Source organism: Neltuma alba, unplaced genomic scaffold, assembly GCF_004799145.2.
Source record: "Neltuma alba isolate B1F8T4 unplaced genomic scaffold, ASM479914v2 tig00010746_pilon, whole genome shotgun sequence".
NCBI lineage: Eukaryota > Viridiplantae > Streptophyta > Magnoliopsida > Fabales > Fabaceae > Neltuma > Neltuma alba.
In genome coordinates, this window is record NW_021635573.1 from 854,518 (window position 1) to 878,398 (window position 23,881).

The 23,881-nt window shown below is 32.7% G+C and overlaps 1 protein-coding gene, 2 long non-coding RNA genes and 1 pseudogene across 3 annotated transcripts; 1 reads left to right on the plus strand and 3 right to left on the minus strand.

Moving 5' to 3' along the window:
• Positions 1-354: 354 nt before the first annotated feature.
• Positions 355-2,216, minus strand: LOC114758753 (zinc finger BED domain-containing protein RICESLEEPER 2-like). Its single transcript, XM_028947841.1, has 2 exons — positions 603-2,216; positions 355-505 (listed from the first exon to the last, which is right to left on the minus strand). The coding sequence occupies exons 1-2, from the start codon at positions 2,214-2,216 to the stop codon at positions 467-469; spliced, it is 1,653 nt and encodes a 550-aa protein (XP_028803674.1). The 3' UTR covers positions 355-466.
• A 170-nt stretch (positions 2,217-2,386) lies between these two features.
• LOC114758782 (uncharacterized) lies at positions 2,387-3,525 on the minus strand. The gene is made up of 3 exons (XR_003741848.1): positions 3,500-3,525; positions 3,237-3,310; positions 2,387-2,648 (listed from the first exon to the last, which is right to left on the minus strand). It is a non-coding gene; the product is annotated as an uncharacterized LOC114758782 (long non-coding RNA).
• A 3,244-nt stretch (positions 3,526-6,769) lies between these two features.
• Positions 6,770-15,848, minus strand: LOC114758776 (uncharacterized). The gene is made up of 4 exons (XR_003741846.1): positions 15,779-15,848; positions 13,683-13,687; positions 11,774-11,777; positions 6,770-6,782 (listed from the first exon to the last, which is right to left on the minus strand). It is a non-coding gene; the product is annotated as an uncharacterized LOC114758776 (long non-coding RNA).
• Positions 15,638-23,732, plus strand: LOC114758775 (integrin-linked protein kinase 1-like; annotated as a pseudogene).
• The last annotated feature ends 149 nt before the right edge of the window (positions 23,733-23,881 follow it).

Consider the following 23,881-nt stretch of genomic DNA (forward strand, 5'->3'; position numbering starts at 1 on the left):
CTACATTATTGCACAAATGTATGGCCTTAAAATAATCTCTTTTCTATCTGACTTTCTCTTGCACACTCTTATCCCACCACCAAGTCTCCTTATTTCTCTGACCACGACCTTTAGATTCTCCCAAAATTGCTTAGCTACCATACAAACCCTTGTAGCTAGGGGTGGAAACAGGCCAGGCCAGGCCTCACCCTTAACAAGCCAGGCCTGTGATGAGGCCTGTTGGCCTGAGCCTGGCCTGTGGCCTGTCACAGGCCTTTTATTTGGCCTAAGCCTGGCTTGTTTATAGGCCTGGCCTGTGGCCTGTTATAAGGCCTGTATTTTTAACAAATTGTAAACATAAATAAATCCATTCAAAATTACAATAACTTAATCCAAATTATCCAAAATACAAACAAGAAATATGAAATAACCAAATTAACACAATTGTTCTTGTTACAATTACAACAAATCATCCAACTACAAAGCATTAAATCTTCAACACAATTTCTTCTTCTTGTTCAAACACCTGAGAAGAAGACATCAAATATATATTAGATCATAACAAAATTTAATAACTAATAAATATAAGAAATGGAATTATTTTTAAAATTCAAAATTTATACCTTTGGTTTCTTTTTCAAACCATACTTATTGCGAAGCCAATCCCCACCACAAATAAGTGCTTCAATTGATTGTTCATTTAATTTAGAACGATATTCATCAATAACTCTACCACCAGCACTGAATGTGGACTCTGATGCCACTGTTGAAATTGGAATAGCTAATACATCAGCCGCCATCTTAGACAAAATCTTATACTTTAGACTATTATTTTTCCACCACTCTAAGGCGCTGAATGAGTTAGAACTACCCTCAGGAATGTAAACACCCTCCTCAAGGTAAGCTTCCAATTCTGATTTCATGGGGGGAATTGCTTGCTTTTCACGAACAATGCTCATGATTTGGTCGAATCCAGTAACTATGGAAGAACCAGAAACATTAACAGGAAAGTTGTTGCTAGCATTAACAAGCTCATTACCCATAGTTGTCTCTTCCTTATACAAGCCAACATACTCATCATACATTGTTTTCAAAGCACTCACCACTTTATCCACATTCTCTAAAGCCACATAATCAGGTTTATAAATTAGAGGGAAACAATAATTGACAACATATAATTTGCACCTGGGATCTAGAACACTTGCAATGGCCATTACCATATTACATTCCCCCCAATATTTGTCAAACTTTTCTTTCATTGAGGATGCCATTTCTCTAATGAAGAAATCACCATCTTCTGTGGCATTATCAATTACTTGTTTCACTCTCCAAACTTCAGGAAGGTACAAATTTGCAGTAGGATAATCACTACCTGAGATGACATGAGTTGCTAGATTAAACACTTCTAAAAGTTTACAAATCTTCTCAACCTTATTCCAATCCTCTTCTGATGGTGCATAGTTGTAATGTGGCTCTCTTTCTTTATAAGCAGGAAAGACAACCTTGAACTTCAAAGCAGTAGACAACATCTTATATGTAGAATTCCATCTTGTTGGACAATCAATGATGAGCTTCTTTTCCTTCAACCGTTTCTGCTCCACAACATCACAAAATGCTTTCAGCCTTGAATCATTATAATTAATATATTTCACACTCTCACGAACATTATGTATAATGTCCCTAATTCTACCAAGGCCATCTTGCACCAACAAGTTTAGTATGTGTGCACAACATCTAATATGAAACAAACTACCACCAAGAGGCAATGAACTACTAAGTGATAAGGTATCTTTAAGAGCCCTCAAACAAGAATCATTGTAAGACGCATTGTCAACTGAAACAGAAAATACTTTGTTTTCAATCCCCCAAGCCTTCAAACACTTGAAAATAGCATCTGCCATGTCAATTCCCCGTCTAGGAGCAGGAACTTTCACAAAACTCAAAACCCTCTTTTGCAGATTCCACCCTGCATCTATGAAATGCCCAGTGATAACCATGTATTCAGCTACTTGGTGAGCTGATTTCCACATATCAGTGGTCAAACTAATCTTGCTTACACCTTGTAATAAAGCCTTCAACTGTTTCTTTTCTGCCTCATATATGGCCAAACAATCACTTCTTGCCGTCTTGCGAGAAATCTTTTGAAATTCAGAATTTGCATACTGAAAGCCCCACATCCAAACCTCATCCTCAACAATGTTAAAAGGATGCTCATGTACCATAATTGCAGTAGCCATTATTTCTCTCATCTTTTCATTAGAATATCTAGCACCAGGTGCTATAAATGGATTAACACTCTGATTAGAAGGTTGGAATGGAATGGTGGGTTGCTTTTGTTGTGAAGAACTGTGCAACTTCCTTTGCAAGCAAGATCCAACATGTCTCCAAAGATGAGAAGTGCTAGCTCCCTTACCTGAGTATGCAAATAGTTGTTTGCAATACTTGCATCTACCTTTGAGCCCATTATCAGTCTCAACTTGGTCCATTTCCTCCCAAATACCTGAAGTTTTTCGCTTCTTTTTCTGAATGATACAATCAGCACCATCATTCTCATCATTAGTTTGTTGACTAGAATCTGTTGGTGCTTGTTGATTGACCTCAGTTGCAATTGTATTAAGAGGAACTGAATTGGATGACATTGTTTCACTTCCAAGTGGAGTTGACATTAACTAGAACTCAATAACAACAAAAAATCAGAACGCCTACTAAGGAGGAAGATATATATTACAAGGAGAACGCCTACTAAGAAAATGAAAGATTAATTTATATTGACCAAAGATGATGATATATACAACAAAACCAAATACATGCATGCATGGTGATCGAAATACCAACAAAAAATCAGAACGCCTACTAAGGAGGTAACGCAGACTTGAAACTAAAGAACCCTTTATCTTGGATGAGTGAAAGCTACGGCCTACAGGGCTACAGGGTACTAATATCTATACACACTGATAAGTGATAATTCAACTATGAGATGCCATAAGCTATGTCACTAAATCCACGAGTGATCGAAATACCAAAAAACTAATAATGACTCCAAGTCTCCAACCGATATATCAATCACAAAAACCAGCAAACTAATAATGACTCCAACCTATATATCAATCACAAACCAAGTTATCAGAACCAAATACAATAACATCAGGGCAAATTTTTTAATTATACAAATTTAATTAATGGCTAAAATCCAGGCAAGTTTTTTTTGGTTTAAATTCAAAGCACAACAGATAAGAAGGCTACAACACTCGACTTACTTGTTGGCAGATCTTGACAAAATGGAATCAAAATTCAAAATGGCGTCGGCAGATCAGAATTCAGAAGTCAGAGCCTGCATGAAAGAATCAATAGGCAGAGCTTGACAAAATGGAATAAAAAACGCAGCGACGGAATAGAAAATGCAGAGGCAGCAGATTTATATCCATGAGACGATGACGGAATAAAAAACGCAGCGATCATCGAAGAACAAAATGGAAGAAGAAGGGAAGAAGGGAAGCGTGTGCGATTAGCTACTGGGTACCTGAATGTGCCGCTGTCAGCCCGTGCACCGCCGTCAACTACCTTCTGAGTTCCGCTGTCTGCTGTTTTCCGTTGCCGAGCGCCGACTGGAGAGTAGAGAACCCTGGAACTGGAAGGACGAAGTGAGGTCTTGACTCTTGAGTGCCGAAAAGGAAATGGGAGATTGGGACTGACCGTCCAGAACCGAAGAAGAAACGGGAGATTGGGAGTTTGGGAGTTGGGACTGAGTGACTGACGAGCCGAAGAAGAAACGGACGAGCCGAAGAAGATTGGGACTTGGGAGAGTAGTGACTTAGGTTAAATTTCTAACCCTTGTGAAATTACATTTTTAACCTTAAAATAAAAAAAAAAGAAAACAGGCCCAGGCCGCCTGACAGGCCTAACAGGCTTATTGTCAGGCCTGAGCCTAGTCTGATAACATAAACAGGCCTTTTCACAGGCCTGAGCCTGTTCTGGTGGTTAAATAGGCCAGGCCACAGGCCCCTGACAGGCCGCCTGGCCTATTTTCACCCCTACTTGTAGCTATCTCTTCCCACATCACGTTCGCATTTCCCTAGAACTCTTATATCCTTTCCTCTAAAAAGTTCCTTTTGAATAACTCCTGCTTCTCACCCTTTAACTGCCACCACTTAACCCTGGGTTTTACCACTTGATGATACTTTTGTTTGATACTCTTAAAATGTATATTAAGGACAAGTACTCTATATTGGGCAGTCACATCATCTCTAGAAATAACTTTACAATTGGTACACAATCTTCTATCCGGATTCTTAACCAAAAAGAAATTAATATATGATTTTGAGTCCCCACTCTTGTACATGATTAAATGCTCCTCTCGCTTCTTAAAACAAGTGTTGACAATCTTGCGATTGTATGCAAGAGAAAAGTCAAGAATAGATTGTCCTCCATTATTAAGCTACTCAAAACCAAAACCACCATGAGCCCTACCGAATTGTCTTGCTTCCCTGCCGACATGTCCATTAAGATCTCCACAGATAAAAAAAATTTTCTTCGAGTGGTATGCTTTGAATCAACCCCTCCATATCTTCCCAAAAGTTATATTTAAGGTGTGTCTTTGCCCCAACCTGAGGTGTATAGGCACTAATAATATTGATAGTATCCTTTCTGACAATTACTCTTAAAGATATTATTCTGTCATCAAACCTGTTAACCTCCACCACATTCTTTTTCTATATTCCATCAATGATGATACCAACACTATTCCTTGCACTTACCTTTCCTATGTACCAAAATTTATACTCTCTAAGTTTCTTGGCAACTTCTTCAGTCCATTTGTTTCTTGGAGGCAAAAGATATTAATCCTTCTGTTCCTCATAACTCCTACTACCTCCATAGATGTCTCATTTAACGTCCCAATATTTCAAGTGCCAAATCTAATCTTGGTCTCATGAACCAACTTCTTTAACTGCCTCCGTCTAGGAGAGTGCGGTAGCCCTTGCTCATTTAACACTACATCCCAGTAACGATGCAGGGGCTCCAGCTCACTTCTCACTGTACCCGGGCCATACAGTGTGTCACTTCTGGGCAACGTCTTAGCATTAACATAATTACTTTGTTGATCTATATTCATGAGATTCGACGGGTTTTTACGTTGGCTATCAAGGGCCCAACACAACCTTCCTCCTTCATCCGGGCTTGGAATCGGCTATACAATATAGGTAGAGTTATTTATACGTCCAAATTTATATTTTAACATGTTCTGATACAGAAAATTATAAATATTCATGTTTTTTTTATAACTATACATATGTATGTTAACAATTAAGCATAAGAAAATAACGAGTGTTGAGAATTGTTTGGGTCTCATTGAAAATAAGTCCCTTTTATGGCACTATAATGGAATTCTCTATAATTTAAACTGCATATAATTTTTATTTAATTATACTCTTTTTCGCTCTCTTCATTTAATTTTATTTAACTAAAATAATTTTGTATTGACTTTATTATTATCTCTCTCTTTTATAACAATCCCTTGCTGTGGCAAAAGAAAAAATCCCTCGCATATTCTCTTTCTTTCTTTCTCTGTTTTTTTTTTTTAACCTGCATCTTGCATGTTTTCTTTTCCCGTGAAATTATGAGTTGAGTTAATAGGATAAATGTAATAAATGATGCTTAGTAATAATATAACTAAGAATTTATTTAGAATAATTTATAAATAACTTTTTAAATATCATTTACGAAATACGAGATTAGTATATAAAAAAAAATTTTATTTCAATTTATAAAAAAATATTTATAAACACTTTTGTAATGTTAATCTAAATAAGACTAAGAAGCAGAATCTTGCTCAGCAACAGAGAACATTTTTTGCGAATGTAAAGTTTTCATTTGTCACATCTAAAAGTCATTGTCACTCTTATCAGATAATTTATATTTTATTATTTTTATAAATTGATCTTAGCCAAAAGGCGGAGAAAGGTCTTTTTTATTAGTTTTATAATAACAAAAGGTATTGGACGTGGATTGACCAATAGGTCAAGATACGAGGAATATTCTTTTTCTTTTGATAAAAGGATCAATATATTAAAATGAAAATATTATACACCTGAATTCAATAAATTTTAGAGAGAATTTAAAAAATATATTTTTAATTTTAAAATTTTAAATCATTCTTGTTTATTATATTTTAATAATAATTGACAACATTTGAAAAAAAAATGACAATATATTATTGAAATCATTTTTTATTTAAAATTTTAAAATTTTAAAAATATTTTTTGAGATTTTTCTTAAGTTATGGTCCGGGGATGGGAGGGTAATGAAATATATAAGGAATGACTAGAAAAGAATTCGAGCACTGAATAAACATCACTGTGCAACGTTCCACTGAATTTTGGGTAACTAGTTTGGGCAAAAAAAAATTGTCAAACACCGGAGAAAAAACAGAAATCATGATTTTGGATTCAAAACTATGGTTTCAAAAGAAATGAATCCATTCTGCTTCTGGTTCAAATTAGAGAGTATAATTGTGCCTGTTAGAATAGATCTCAACGATAGTATGATTTTACACCCATCAATTATTTTTTTATAAACATATTTAATCTTATATTTTATAAATATGTATACACATATTAATTATTTATTAATTACATTATCTTATATATTATTAATTATGTTGGTAAAAAATATATTATTAACAATTTTATTCCTTGAAATTAAAATATATTATAAAATCTATCTTTTATGTAATTATCATACTAACTTATGTCTTTTTTAATAATTTGCACATATAAAAAGTGCTTCTGATAACAACTATCAAAACACTTTCATTTTATCGGAATCTATTCTTCACAAAATCTATTCTCCCAAGAATTTATTCATCAAAAACTATTCTCTAAACTATGGTTTGGTTTCATCTAAACACCTAACACTAGAGCTGTGAATGCAGGCCAACTCGCCACGTGTTGCAACTTATATGAGTTGGGTAGGGGTGTGCATAGGTAAGGTTGGGCAAGGCAGGACCCTTGCTTGATGCCCAACTCGAAAGATGAGTGGGCTACAAAATGTAGCCCGGTGCCCGGCCCTGCCTAGTAAAAGTCCATACTATTTTGGGTTGGGCTATTACAGGCTGGGCAGGGCGGGCTTTCCTTGCCCAAATTTATAACTTGAGTCATGAAACTGTCGTATGTCTTAACAGATATCCATACTTTAAGAATTTAACAATATTCATAATTTATTAAAAATAAGAAAATAAAAAAATTGTAATTAAAGTCTTAAAGTCCAAATGATTTGCATCAACCTCCACAAAGCTGAGAAAATAACAAAACATATAAAAAAATACAAGCTATATTAACATGTTCAATTATATTATTAACTTATAGTTTAATATAATTTATAGAGATCTATATATTACATTCAAATTGGTATAATTAGTATCATTTCATGATATATGAAGTAATATCAGCATATAAAAGTTAAAACACAATTATAGTACACAACATGATAATTTTAAAAAGTTAAAAAAGGTGGTATGATTTTAAAAAAAAAACTAGAACTTTAAAAATATGAAGTCTAATAATATAAGGAAGTAATGTTCATTTTGCGTATTGAAGTATAATAAAATATACTATATTAATATTATACTATATATATATTATAATTCTGAAAAAATATATATTATAATATAGATAATTATATATATATATATATTTCGGGTAGGGCCAAATGGGCAGGGTTGCATGCCATGCCCATGACCCGACCCTGCGCACGAATAGCCCAGTCCAAAAATACTCATTTTTTTTTCGGGCTGTATCTTTTGGGCTGGGCAGGGCATTATTTTGGTGGGTTTAAACGGGCATACCGGTTACTGGGCCTCATGAACACTCCTAATTGGGATGAATAGGCCTACTACCTAGCAGGCTATAATTTAGCTAACCCAGCACTAGGGGTGTGCATGAGGCTCGCATGCCTAATAAGCCCGCCCAAGCCCGCAAGAAAAGCGCCCAGCCCAGCCCAGTAAAAAGCTGCCCAAGCAAAAATAGGCATCTTCGGGCTGGGCTAATTCACGGGCAGGGCAGGGCCACGGGCAGGGTATGCTGCCCTGCCCATTTGGCCCTGCCCGAAAAAATATATAATTATATATATAAGAAAATATTATTTTAAGCAATTATCTCTTTTGTTTTGGCCAAAAAAATTAGGTAAAATTAGAAAAAAAATGAAAGGAACATAAAATTATAATTATATAAAAGAGTTAAATATCAAAATATAAGATTCAATATACTAAATTACTCCAAGTCAAATTTCCTTCTTTTTCTCTTACATCCAATTTTTTAAAACAAAAAAAAGAAAAATAAAACCACCTTTCAAATTTTGTGCTTTCACATGATTATAAGAATCTGCCAAGTATATGAATAAACTAAGGAATTGAACTACTGATTTAGCTTGATTATTAAATGTTCTAATTATTAAATATATTTTTTTACCTCCCATAAGAAATTGAAAGTTGAAGAACAAGACTACATAGGCCTTATATATATATGAGTGATAGACTCACTCGTGATAATTTTTTTCCTCTCACTTGTCTCAAAACACGATAATTGAATTTTTTTTTCTACATATGATATAAGGCATAGTGTCATTACGCTGGGCAGAAAAGCCCACCCTGCCTAGCCCATCCTTGCCCTGCCCAAAATGGTTAGGGCTTCTACTGGGCAGGGCTGGGCAGCGGGCTGCAAAACGCAGCCCGCTCATCTTTCGGGCTAGGCATTGGGCAAGGGGTATGCCCTGCCTAGCCCTGCCCATGTGTAGCCCTACCCAGCACACCAACTCACATTTTTTCAAACAATTTTTTACATATATATTTTAAAATTTTAAATTAAATTTTAAATTTCTATAGATTGAATTTTAATTATTTTTATATTTTCATATAATTATATAATTAAATTAACCTCAAAACTTGAAAATATAAAAACAAAATATATTTTTAATAGTTATTTTATTAATATAAAAATAGTAAAATAAAAACAAGAAATCAAATTTAGAATATTAAGTTTCTAACAAAATATAAGGCCATATGTTAGAATAGCTAATTACTCAAGAGGGGCGAATAAGGTTTTTATTAAAATCAAAAACTATTTCGCAATAGTGAAAATCATAAGAAATTTAGAATATAAAAATAATGAACAACAAAAGCTTAATCAAGGAAGTATAGTAGTTTAGCTGGAAATATAAAGTGGTATGGAAAGAAAAGATACAAATTGTGATTTATCCTAGTTCAGTCTCTCCATAAGGATATAATAGTTTAGTTGGAAATATGAAGAGGTATGGAAAGAGAAGATGCAAAGTGTGATTTATCCTAGTTTGGTCTCTCCATAAACCTACGGCCAGTCTCTAGGCTCCACTTGAGATTTTCAATCTACTATCTCCCTCAAATTTAAACTGAGCACTTCAAAACCACTAGAATGCATAACAATCTCATACTGTGGCAAGCACTCCTTCTTACACCCATAAGGATTCACTCCTCTTTACACGTTGTAAGATTATAGTATGATGATCAGAATGAAACTCAATTATTTTTTCTCTCAAAGAAATGATCAATAACTTTTAAGCACATAGAAAACTCTTCTTTCTATCTCAAAATTGTATGTGCATAATCTCTAAAACACAAGGAAAGAGAGTATTCTCATAGAGCTTTAAATAAGATAGGCTAATTTGTCATCTCAGCACTTTGACATTATAAGCTCAGGCTTTCTTTATTACTCTGACTTTGAATGCCCCTTCTAGTTATAGTTGATGTTGAGCATTTCACTGTCGGTTATCTTCTTCCTGTTTGGCTTGAAGAATATGACTGTTAAAGCTAGACGTTGGAAGTTTCTGACATAAAATAACTAATCATCATCATTTTCCTATTGAGCAATTAATCCTACATTAATTTTGCTCAAATATGTCATTAGTAACTCATAGTAGCAAAGATAAGCAAACGATGATCAATAATCAACTTTTAAACAAGTAAATCTCAGTTAGTTTAAAGAATCAAATATCAAAATTGAAAGACTATTTAACGATGAAGAACTTGACAATCATTATTATCAAAAATTTTATCAATAATTGTTCAATGATATGAAAGTTGGAGTGAAAGCTTGAAATTCATTTGCGATAAACAACTTTATCGAAAATCTTATCGATAAATATTTGAAATTACAAGATATAATTATCGTGAACCTTTTCAAAAAACCTAAAGGTAGAAAGCTTGTCAAAGTACTGCAATTATCGATGACCTTATCGATAAAAGGATTTATTGATAATCTTATCAATAAATACCAAAGTAAACACAAAGAGGTCCATTTCAGGTGATTGATATGTGATCAATGTGCTGGACTGTCACCTTTCGGATAGTCAAGAAAGAGAGTTGCACTAGATAAAATGCAGTATGGGATGCAACCAGTCATTCTTCTCGATGAGCTTGTTATTGGAAATCCTAGTCTAACTTGGTTTTCAAAAAACATTGTAAAAAAGAGGGGTTTTAGTTGTTTTAAAAGTGGTGTAACAAATGTAAAGTGCAGAAAGTTAATTGTTTTTGGTATTTTAAATGAATGAAGAAATGTTTTGAATTAAAAGGGAATTATGGTTAAACAGTCTCTTGATGATGAAAGCTCAGCTATCACTGCTATTTAGAATGATTGGGAGTTTGGAAAACCCCTAGATCTGAAGAAAACCCCAAGTAATCACTTGAGTCCAATGTCTTAATTAACACCTCTTAAGACACTGCTGAAAACCACTTAGAGTGTAAATGAATGAATGATGCAAATGCCCTCTGAATGTCATTATCAATCGATAGCCACAGAATACCAAGCACACAAATTAATCAACAATAATCACGGATAATCAAACTGAACACAAGGATTCAAACTGAAATATTAAATATTAACATTAACATCATCCAATCCAAATACAATAGAATACTCTAAACACAAAATTTACAATCATAAACCAAGTTTGATACAAGTGCAGAAAGTTCCTAAATCTAAAAAAATTCAACACAACATTAAACAAAGGTTTAGACTATGGAAAGAAAACTCCCCGATTAAGTCCTTGAGCTCAAGTTTTGTCTTCCATCACCAAGAGGCTAAGGGTTTAGCCTCTCATGCCTTCAAACCAATTGCAATCGCTCTGGGAATGAATAGTCATGATTAAAACTAAAAATAAGGTTAGAAAAATGGAGAAGGGTGTTGGAGTGGTTTGATTGATTTAGAAATACAGAAAATGATGAAGAAATGAAGAAAAATGGAAGTTTTGGGTGTAGGATCAATGGAGACTTGAGAGGAGATGATGGTGACTCAACTTTGTGCAAATTTGCAGAATGGAAGAATCCTCTTTTGTGGTGGCTGCCCTCCTTAGGTATAGAAGTTCAGAAACCTATTCCAAAATGCACAGCTTCACTTAACGCACTTAGGTCACGACTTAGGGGGGGTCAGGTCATGACCTGAGAGGTTCCATGTTGCGACCTGGGAAGACAGAGAGCTCTCATCTTAACTCAGGTCCAAAACGCGTAGTTTTATTAAAAGGGCATCCAAGTCGCGACCTAAGTAGTCCATGTCGCGACCTGGGAAGGCAAAACACTCCCAACTTTTGTGTTTTGGTCCTTGTAACATTTTGGCTCCATCCATGCTCTATCATGATTCTTGGGTCCTTCTCCAATTTCCTGAAAATCACAACAAAGAGTTTTGTAAAGACCAACTGATTACAGATCAAGGCAATTAATATTTAGAAGAGAAAAAATGACCCTTTTTACCCCTTAAACAACAAAATGCAATACATGACTTAATGTAATTAAATGGATATAAATGCATGCATAATGAGGGTAAAAGTGTTGCAAAACATTAGAAAACACTTGAGAAAGCCATATAAAGATTGGGTTCTATCAATATGCTTATTGATAAACTTAATTATTGATAATCTTATTGATGAATTCTTTAAGAATTATTTTGTAAAACCAATTTCTGAAATCAATTTGAGACAAACTCAATAAGGAACTTGAGAACTTCAAAACTTGGAAAAATTTTGAAACTTTTCTTGTTGATAAGTTGATAAAGAGATTGATACATCAAAATCAAGTTCGATTTAAAAGTTCTAAAAACTTGAGCTGTAGCTTGTGAAGTACAAAACTCGAAGATGTTATTGATAAAACATGTTAATGATAAGGAATTCGATAAAATGAAGTCTTTTCTTTGCTAAATTATTGAAATATCGAAAAGCTTAACAATAAGGTGGATTATTGATGACTTTATCGATAATAAACAATTGAGTGATAATAAGTCTTTCAATTCAACTCTAAATGTTACAATGACCTATTGCCAGAAAGTTCTCCGAGTCTACTTTCCAACGCAACAAGTCTCACCCCAAAATGCACTGTACTTTCAAAGTTATCTTCATCAGGGACAAGGCGTGTGTAACCTCAATATCATCTTTCGAGCAGAATATCTCCTTCATATGAAAAGCATTGGAGTTGATCTTTGTGTTCATGGATTGTGTTCTGAGTCTAGTTTCATATGAATTAAGTTTCACCTCAAATAGATTTGTAGTTTAGTAGATATTATTGAAATACCTAACATGTGTCAAAGATGAATAAAGAGCATTACAGAGTAGTGATTTTTCGAAAAGGTTATGGATAGACGTGTTTATCGATAATGAGCTCAAAAAACACTTGTAAAAGATAATCTTTGAAGGTTGTATTCGAGTTTAGATGAAAAGTGACTTAAAGTATGTTAATATAACTTTCAAATAGGCCACTTTAACTTCCAATTGAGCCACTTTAACTTCTCATTGAGCATAGTAACCTTTAATATCACATCTAAAAACTTAAATTTTGATATTCCTATTTGATCTTATAAGCTCTTATTTCTTCTATCTCTGTTTTTCTTCTTTTGAATTAATCTCATGATAACTCCTTTCTTTTTTTGACCAAACTACACAAGATAGTAACATTAAGTATAATAGTTAGTTAAAGCATGAAATAAACATTTGATGCAAACTTTTTGCTCTAATATTTGATATCATCAAAACTGATTATATCTAACACTTTATTTATGTAGAGGGAAAATGATCAATTCTCTTATTAAAATTTAAACAAAAAACTGGAAAAAAAAGAAGAAGAGCTAGCTTGTGGTAGGTTGATGTGGGTTAAAAAGGTCCGCTTCAAAATAAACTTGCATTTTATCAACCTAACCTGTTAATTTTTAGCAGGTCGAGCCCATATTACCATGGCACTTTCAAAATGATGTTATATATGATGTGGAGGGGGTGGTAACCCCTAAAGTTATTTAAAAAAAATACTTTTACATAATCGAGAAAAAACTCCTCTCATCTCACTAAAAAAATATTATCTCAGATCCTTACTTCATACTAAGTAAAATTACATCTGAAAAAAACTAATTCAAAGGTGTTTGGGATAGAAATCAATTTCATGATTTGAGAGCAAAAACCATGGTTTTATGTAAAATCACTTATAAGTAGTTGTTGTTGTTGTTTTTTTTTCAAAATGTCCAAGCCATTGTTGCCATTAAGCTGCTTCTTTTATCTCAAAAACACCCTATTTATTTTAACATTGATCAGCAACAATAATTTTTTATTCATTTTTGGTATAATAATTTTTAAATTTTTAACATATTTTATTATGTAAAAAATGCAAAAGAATCATTTTCATTATTTTAGTATTTAAATATCACATTAGCTTATGTTTTTTGTAATTTAATAATGTATATATGAAAAAGTTATTCTAATTACAATGGTTCAAATATTTTCAATTTATCAATATTACCTTTTTTACATAATCTATTGGGAAAATTGCAAATAAATACCCCTTAATATGTAAAATTGTAATTTGAGACTCTAAATTTGAAAAATAGCAAATAAGGAGTAGGTCTTACTTTTGCAAATATGAAATGTCTCTCAGTTAAATTATGATTTGGTCCACTAAAATTGTCATTCGCTAAAGTGAACTTGTCATTTCCCACAGTCAACTCGTCATTTGACATACATTCAGTCAAGTTGTGATTTGATCTACTAAAGTTGTCATTCGCTAAAGTGAACTTGTCATTTTTCATAGTCAACTTCTCACTTAGTTGAGGGGCATTTCAAACATTTTATCACGATTTCATATTTACAAAAATGAGACCGGCTCCTTATTTGTTATTTTCCAAATTTAAGATCTCAAATCACAATTTTACATATTAGAGGGTCTTTATTTGTAATCTATTTTATCTTTTTTAGAATCTATTCTTCAAAATTAATTTAAACATTCTTGGCTATTCTATTTAATTTAATAAGTTAATGCATCTAGCATCTTAAATTATTTTTATAAGAGCATCCAATATTTTGAAATAATTTGTAGTGCACTAAGTCACCTAAAGTGTTTTTTTAAGAGAAATTTTGTCCTTAAGGTATTCTGTCAGAGCAATTTGAACCCCATTGTTAACTTTTTTAAAAAGCATGTTAAATAAAATGTATTCAATATCATAAAATATTTTTTTAATAACATTTAAATATTCAATATCATAAAATAATTATTTTAGTGCAATTTTATGCTAAAGTATTATCCAAGTTAATTTTGTTTCGTTGGCTTTTTTTTTTAATTGTGAGTACTTGTCTTTCATATTTTTAATACTCATCTTTAACATTTTTAATAGTAAATTTTTTAATTTTTTACTAATAATCTTAAATATTTTTTCAACTTATCAATCTTTATTATTTTTAATATTTAATACATGAAATATAGGTATGGAATTGAAAAAATCTAAAATGACTGAAAATTGAGTATGGAACATTATAGGGCTGAAATTGCCCAAAAAAAAAATTTAGGAGTGAAATTACTTTTGAAAAAAAATTTTGTAGGAAAAATTATACGACAAAATATTTTAAAATATTAGGTGCTCTTACAAAAATACTTGGGAATACAGAATGCACTTTATTCCTAATTTAATTTATTTTAATAAATTGGGTGGGTGTTTTTTATAAAATGACATTTGTTATTTTTTAATTACATTCAATATCACAACCTTTTTTCTGATACAACTTTACCTTTACAATATTTGTTTAAGTACTGTTTTACTCTTAATGTATATTTTCAGTGCAATTTTGTCCATGTCATTAGCTGCAAAAAAAATTCTATTATATTATATGTATTTAGAATCCTAAAATATTTTTTTTAAGTATCACTCAGCACCTAAAATAATTTGTTGGCACAATTTTTTTCTTAAAAGTATTTTTCGTAACTCTTTAAAATGCTTTAATAAACAAAATTATTTTAGTAAAATATTATTATATTTTATTAACTATTAATTTTATTGATGAGAAAAATTACGAAAAAATATTATAAAATACTTTTTAAATTTTAAAATGATAAATAGGTGATGATGATTATTTTTGTAAAAAATTTGACATATTATGACAAAAAAATAAATTTTGACATATTAAAATTATTTATAAATCCAACATTTTTTTTCTGGTACGGGCTGCATAAATAATTTACTTACTTGTAAAGTTATTTTCCCAGGTAAAGGAGAGACCAAGGAGGAGGGAGTCGCAGGTAAAATACTAGCTAAAGTACAGAGGCCGACATTTTCACAGTTGACACCTAAGATCCTACAGAAACTAGACTCCCCCCTTCCTCTTCGTGCTTCGATTCCTACGGTAATCAGAGCCAATCCAAATCTTTACCACCAAAAAAGTAGCCACAAAATCCAATTGCCGACAATAACTGAAATAACTAGCGTTTCGTTTTTCCCTCACTCAATTCTGATTCATTGTTTTGATACTTTCCCACAATTGCGGCCACTGGATCCATCAGATCCGTCCGTCCACGCCATGAGTTCCGAGAACTCCACTGCCGGCGCCGATTCGTCCGGCGGTTGTACCTCGGAGCCGGACAGGGACAAGCAGAAGGATAAGGCCAGAGTGAATCGCACCTCGTTGATCTTGTGGCATGCCCATCAAAACGACGCCACTGCTGTTCGCAAGCTTCTGGAGGAGGATCGGACGCTGGTGAACGCCAGAGATTATGACAATCGTACCCCTCTTCATGTGGCTTCTCTTCATGGTTGGGTCGATGTTGCTAAGTGCTTGCTCGAATATGGTGCCGATGTCAACGCGCAGATCGCTGGAAAAACACTGTATTGCATTTCTTCCTAATTAAGACACAGAACTCCATTCTTTTTGTGCAATTAAAATTTCTGAACTTTATGAATGTCTAAAACTTCGATTTTTTTCCCCCAACAGCCTCTAGCTGATGCAGAAGGCGCTCAGAGGCTTACCATGGTGGAGCTTTTAAAATCTCATGGAGGATTGTCTTTTGTAAGTTTGCTTCTCTCTTAAAAAGGGACCATGGAACTTGTTTTTTCCTTTCTTTCTTTGGTTTTTTTCTTTTTTGGTAGTTTTACTTTGCTTGTCAATACTTTGAATGCTATTTTGTTAAATTATGATTTATCAGCACGGTGTCTTTTGCAAACACGCTTTCTGCTGATACTCCTAAATACCCTTCTCAACTTGCAGTTAGAGTCTGTAGTTGGTATGGCCGCTGCGCAAGCGGCTATCGTATTGTTATCATTTTGTCTTGCCAAGTCATTATTTTTGGCATGGGCCAATATTTTGCAGGGTGATATATATATTTCCACATCAGTCGATAAGCCTCATTTCTAATTCTCAACTTCGTATCTTTAGAAGTTATTAAAAGCAAATCATAAGTTTTCTTGTCTTGACTTCTCCTTCTCACTATCTACATAAAAAGATTATGTAGTGAGCAATTTAACCTTTTCCTCTCCCCCCTCTCCACGAGGGAAGGAGGTTTTAGATCTCAAGCGAAGCAGAAGCTAAGGTTACCTTGGGAAATAAGAAAATAACAGGGGTAAAAAATATAACAAAGAAAAAAAAAGGAGGAACAACCCTTTTCACACACCTGAACAATGATGGACCAATCTATGAAGTTTTGCTTTGACAACGGAAGCTGGATAACATGTTTTGTCAAAGTTGATACACACAATCATGAGGTTTGGAGCCAAGGCAAGCTAACCCGACAAATAAACTTAAGCTATTGTTTACTCTTAAGGAATAGGATAACTTCTTCCTCTTTGTTTTAAATGCTCTTAGTTCATCTAAACATAGGCCGCCCATCCTTTTCCAAAATTAACGGGTGGCTCCTCAAAACCATTTAGTGCATTATATACGTTGATTCCAACCTGTAGGTTTAAGCAACATGTGGATATTTAGCTGCTTTGGAGCTGTCATTGCTTCCATAATGATTGGAGCCTTGTTAGAACCAGTCTGAAGTTGGGGGTTACGGTGCTTTTATATTGGCCTTGATAGTCTATCTTCAAGAATTTTCCTTTTCGCTACTTTTGTGTGCATTAAAGTAGGTTAAGGTGGGCGATAAGTTGCAGTTTGCTAATTTTACTTTGTTTACTTCAACCATTTGCTTAGCAGCTTGATCTTTATGAGTCTTCGTTACCTAACACTGAAAATTCTGCTATTTGTTCATTAGTTGCTTTTATTACTTTTACGGGTCTTTATTTCTAATCATTGATAATACAGGGTCAAAGTGGGAGTCATTTTGAACAAAAGCCTGTTGCTCCTCCACTGCCTAACAAGTGTGATTGGGAAATAGACCCTTCTGAGCTGGACTTCACTAATTCAGTTCGCATTGGAAAGGTATCCTTTACTTTTTCTATATGTCTTTGACATTGAATTTTGCTAGGATTATGCTGATCAATTGGGAAATTTTGACTGTGCATGCTATATTTGCAAACAGTTTGATTGCATCAGAGTCATGGTTTTCTTGTGTTTCTTGACACATATTTTTATAAGATGTTGACCCTATTATGCTTTAGGGCCTAAAGTTTCATGCTATGGCTTTTGCAAGCATGCTTGGTTTCATGTTATAACATGGCGATTTGAACTAACTTTTTGGTCCTCTTTCTATTGATTCTTTCTTGTGTGGTGATCATCAAATGACAATAATTGAGTGTTGAAGATTATTAATGATTGATAAAAGAAACCGAGCCATTTTTGAGTTTTGGTTTTCATGTGTTTCTTAGCATATATTATTCTAACATATCAACCTTATTATTCTTTTAGGAGCTAAAGCTGCATGTTATAGCTTTTGTAAACAAGCTTGGTTTCATAATTTAAATTTGGCTGTTTTCTATTTGAAGTATAAATTTTGGCCGTCTTTCTGTTGGTTTTTCATTGTCTGGTGATCATAAAAGGGCGGTAATTTAGTCTTGAAGATTATTTATGATTGATAAAAGAAGCAGAGCCATTCATATTTTGTAGTGTTTGTTGCTCCCACTCTTTTACTTTCGCCTTATAGCTTTTATCTTTCCCCTTGCATTTTAAATTTAAGCCTTTGATGAACGGTTGCATATGAAATATAGTCTTATTGGTTCTGCATGTTTTCTGCAGGGATCTTTTGGTGAAATTTTGAAGGCACATTGGCGTGGAACACCAGTTGCAGTCAAACGCATTCTTCCATCTCTCTCAGATGATAGATTGGTGATGTAAATTTCATTCTTCTTGCTTTTCAAGCCTATGAAGACCCATTCAAATAACTAACTAATCTGCTTTGCTAATTGTGCTTATTGTTAGTTTAAATTACTCTCCTTTCAGGGAAGAGTAATCAATTCTTCTTCCATTGTGCCATGGGCCATGGAGGATATAGAGACATACTGTTATTAAGCTGATACTTTTGCAGCGATAAATTTTTTACCTGTGTTCTAGATTTTTCTGTGATGTCATATGTGGCAATCACTCATCCTCTCTTTTTGGGTGGGTTTGACTTTCAATGCAGCCAGGACTTCAGGCATGAGGTTAATTTGCTAGTGAAGGTTCGACACCCTAATATAGTCCAGTTTCTTGGAGCTGTAACTGATAAAAAGCCCCTTTTGTTAATTACTGAGTATCTAAGAGGGGTATGTGAATGCATGTATCTGCTTTCAGTTTAACATTCTGCGTCTAGCTTCTGTACAATAAACCTACCTGGGAAATATGCAGGGTGATCTTCATCAGTATCTCAAGGAAAAAGGCACACTTAGTCCTTCAACTGCTGTCAACTTTGCTTTGGATATTGCCAGGTATGTCTTTACCCCCCTTTTATGTTCGTCCTTTCCTTTTTTCCTAAGCCCCTCAAAAAAAGGAAAAGAGATTACTTAATGGGGGGAGGATAAGAATCCTCCCAACAATAGACCAGCGAAGGAAATGAAGCACACTCTGTCCTTTCTAGAAACCCTTGACTCCTACCCCCAGAGGCCCTAAGGAAACAACTCACTCATTTATCGTTTAACATTATTTTCACATTTTATTCTAGAATTATATCTGACTGCCCATTCTATTTCCTTACATCACTCTAACTTGCATCATGCTTTATATCACCACTATAAATATTCCTTTTTCTTAGTGTTATTAATGATTCCCAAAAATACCTTAGCTGGCCCCTTTTTAATGTGAAATCAGCTATGCCCCTCTCCCCATTTTATGTATATTTATTTCCTATATTCATTTTTATGTGTATTAAGAATTAGCTTAATATGCTCAAAATATTTTTCATAATTGTTCAAATATTTTATTATATATATTCCTAAGATATATTCAAAAATATTATGGGTCCTTTTGAATTGACGTAGAAAAAGTAATTTATTTTTAATTTGACTTTTAGAAAAGTTAGATTGGGTAAAAGATAGATTGGGTAATGTGATTTATGTTTGGATTGACTTTTATAAAGTTAGTTTGTAAAGTAGAAAATTGTTTGGATTATGATTGGGTAATTAAGTTTGCCTTGTAGAATGACAAAAATGGGTATGACTTTTATTAAATAATAAAAAATATGAATTTAAAAATAGGAAAAATTAATGAGAAGGACCTAGAAAATATAATATTTATTATAAAATACCGTAAAAATTAATTATTTAAAAGACCATATATTAACATATAAATTTAAAATTACTAAATTGCCGCAAGCCACACCTCCTAAATTTCCTTCCACATTTCTTATTTCTTGTTTCTGTTTTTTTTTTTTTTTTGATAGACCCACATTCCTTGTTTCTTTCCTACACTCTGGTTATAAATTAAAACTACTATGAATTTATAAACTTTATTAAATTAAACAGAGTTTCTGTCAAATTTTAGAATTTACTTAAATATATATTGTATTATTCGGTTACTACAAAATTAGAATTTTATTTGTAGAATCGGCACAAAGTTGTATTGAAATAAAAAGTTATTGCGATTTTTTTATAACTTATTATATATGTTAAAAAAAAGGTTACATATCTAGAAAGTAAAATGAAAAGTTAACTAATTTTAAATAAATCAAAGAAAGTTTGTATAATTTATTTTTATTTTACAAGAAATTATGAAGTTCTAAAAAAATAAAAAATACATATAATTTTAATAAAATAAAAGACAAATAATATATATATATCTTTCATGTGAAATTTTGATTACCTCCGTCAGAATTTAGAAAATACTTGTTTGTAAGCAAAAAAATATTGTCAATAAAAATTTCCCTATAATCAACAAAATTTATGATAAATCACAATATAAACAAGTAATAGTGAGATTTTTTTTGGGGGTAATGCTTTTTTAACATGTTAGTATACTAATTATTAAGATATATATGAGGTAGAAAATTTAACATCTTCTACATTTAGTCTATTCTTTGCTTACAGATTAATTTCTTAGGGGCATATTCCCTTGTTGTTATTTTTGTAAGTGAAATATAATTTCTTTCATCGTCCTTAAATCTTTTAATATTTCCTCTTATATTTATCACATAAATTTACATAGATAATTCTGACAAGATATAAAATAAGTCTAGTTTTTTGTTTAGTGAAAAGATTTTTGTTGATATTAGTGTTGATAATATGAATTTAGGCAGAGAAACGTAATGATGAATAAAAGATCGATAAATACTAATGTTAATACTTAAATGAAATATTGATGGTATCAATACCAATCTGGATGAGAAAAAGGTTGAATTAATAAAGGATATACAGGGACGTGGGGATGATGGGTGGTTTTGGTTTTAGTTTTAGTTTCTTAAAAAAAAAAAAAACCCATAACGGTAGGAGGTAATTTAGGAGGTTTTGTTAGGGGTAATTTAGTATTTTTGAATTTATATTTTAGTATTTGGTCCTTCTAAATAATTATGATTTTTATGATCATTTCTAATAAATGCTATTTTTTCTAGGTCCTTCTCCCTAATTTTTCCTAAAAAATATAGTAATTTTAAATTATTTTAATAGGAACAAGTTATATTTAATGAATAAAGTATATTTATATTAAAAATCGTAGTAATGTAAAATTTTTTTAACCAAAAATATTACATAATTAATTGAATGATTTACTCTACACAATTTATGTAGATATAAAATGAAAAATAATATTAAAAATATTATAAAAATTTTGTTGAAAATAATTTTTTATTTAAAAGAGTATTAACAATAAATAACTAAAAATTGATTGGGAAGCACAAGAAATATGTAGTGAGAAGTATAAGAACAACATAAACATAGGGGTAAAAATGTCTTTTGCTTTTGAAAGGTGCTTTTGCATAGTTCATAAGCCATAAAAATTAGCTTATGACTTAAGTGGCTTCTTTAGGCAAAATGACTTGTAACCAAGAGTGATGCCAAACATGATAATAAAACTCAATCTGACTTTTGCTCCATAAAAGCTACTTTTACCCTCCCTAATTGCTTAACCAAACATGCCCTATAGCTTTTGTTATTGTCGTTGTCGTCATTAATATGAGGATGTTACTTAAAGCATTCAATTTCTTCTGACAAAACTAGCATTAGAAAACATAGAAGTCATTGCAATCACAGGTCCGGCTTAATCTAATTACAATGCTAATGTCAAAGCTATGAATATTGCTTGCAGAGGGTTGGCCTATCTTCACAATGAACCAAATGTTATAATTCATCGAGACCTAAAGCCAAGGTAAGTTGATTATCTGTATCCTATGTAGGAAAATATGTATTTATATATCGGTGGTGACATAATACACACACAACAAAATCTCAAGGAATTTATTTACAGGAAATTGACATGCATTTTGCTCTTCTCAGCTCTCCCAGAATGACAAAACTTTGTTACCGAGAAGATAAGAATATATATCGAATTTATAAAATCTTTATATATTTCATATTGAAACTATTTCCTAAAATTTCAGGAATGTTCTTTTGGTCAATTCTAGTGCAGACCATTTGAAAGTTGGGGATTTTGGACTGAGTAAGCTTATCAAGGTCAAGAATTCTCATGATGTTTACAAGATGACTGGTGAAACTGGAAGCTGTGAGTGTTTTTAAAAGTTATGTAAAAAGAATGGCGATAATTTCTATTCAAAATTTATTCTGATTTTCATGTGCTTGGGGCAAAAACAGACCGCTATATGGCTCCCGAAGTTTTCAAACACCGGAGATACGATAAGAAGGTTGATGTGTTCTCCTTTGCTATGATTCTGTATGAGGTAATATTTCTTTCTTGCAAAGTAGATGTTTAAAGTGATATAATTTGAAGCTACTTCTGATTGACTCTTACTTGGAGCAGATGCTTGAAGGGGAACCACCTTTTGCAAGTTATGAACCTTATGATGCAGCCAAACACGTGGCTGAAGGACACAGACCAACTATTCGTGCAAGGGGTTTTACCCCTGAACTGCGACAGTGAGTCATTTCTGACATGTGTCTAAAGCATTTTTCCATTTTGTATCCTTTGCCTACTAATGCCTATTTAGCCTTCGTCACTCCTTCATTTTTTCATAATGTTTATTATATCTATATGGTCATTATAGTTAACAGTTTCTATATTTTATTATTATTTAACAAAAGGACCTAATGACCATTCTTTAACTTTAAAATCACTTTTTTCAACTTTGATTTCTTTCATTTTCATTCTGCACACAAAAAGGGCAAGAGAAACCCATGTTTGCTGGTTAAAACGTAAGGAAATGCGACTTTATTTTCCTTCTTACTATTGAAAGTGCCAGAAGTGCGCCAACTTGACTGACTCATTTATCCGTACTTGCCAAAGTGCTTTGGATAAAGAGGATGCTTACGACAAATACTTGTTTTCGTGCTGTTTTTTTAGTCTGATTCCTCTTAGTGCAATAACCAAAATTGTATTATATCTACAACCATTCAAGACTTCCAACCCAATTGAAAGCATTGGTGTGAGAATTGACTTCTTTTGCTAATAGATTCCTTCTTGGTTTTACTTAGATTAACCGTGGAATGTTGGAGTGCTGATATGAATCAAAGACCTTCCTTCTTGGAGATCCTCAAACGGCTTGAGAAGATCAAGGAAAATTTACCCGCAGATCATCACTGGCACTTGTTCTCTTCCTAAATGTCTGACCATTGACATGTTCAGAATGCACATACTAGTGATTTATTAGTCATTACTATTCTCTACAGTAAAGCCCGGAAAGGCAGTGCCTTTCAATTGCTTAAATTCTGGTGAGCAGAACAGGCATTGTTTATGGCTCTTCTCCAGTTTATATTTTACAATTTTTTTCTCTTTTTATTATGTCAATCCTACTGAGGAATTCTATTTAAGTTATAGTATGCTAGTTGTTGCTCGAGTGCAATATGTTTAAGCTTAGAACTGACCGAGGAAATTTGAGAGTATAGGGTGCCGTTGACTCTTTTATGCCTTGTCTTTCGTATGAAAGGATGATATCCTCTATTCACGGATTCTGCTTATACCACTGAGGATTCTTTCTGATTTAATAATGCCTTAGGCCTGTGATTTCCTCCACACCCCCCCCCCCCAAACAAAAGACATTGAAAATGAGAAAAATAATATTGTACTCAAATATTAGTTGGACATTTAAGTTCATACATTTATTCAAATTTTCGTCTTTATGTAACCCAAATTG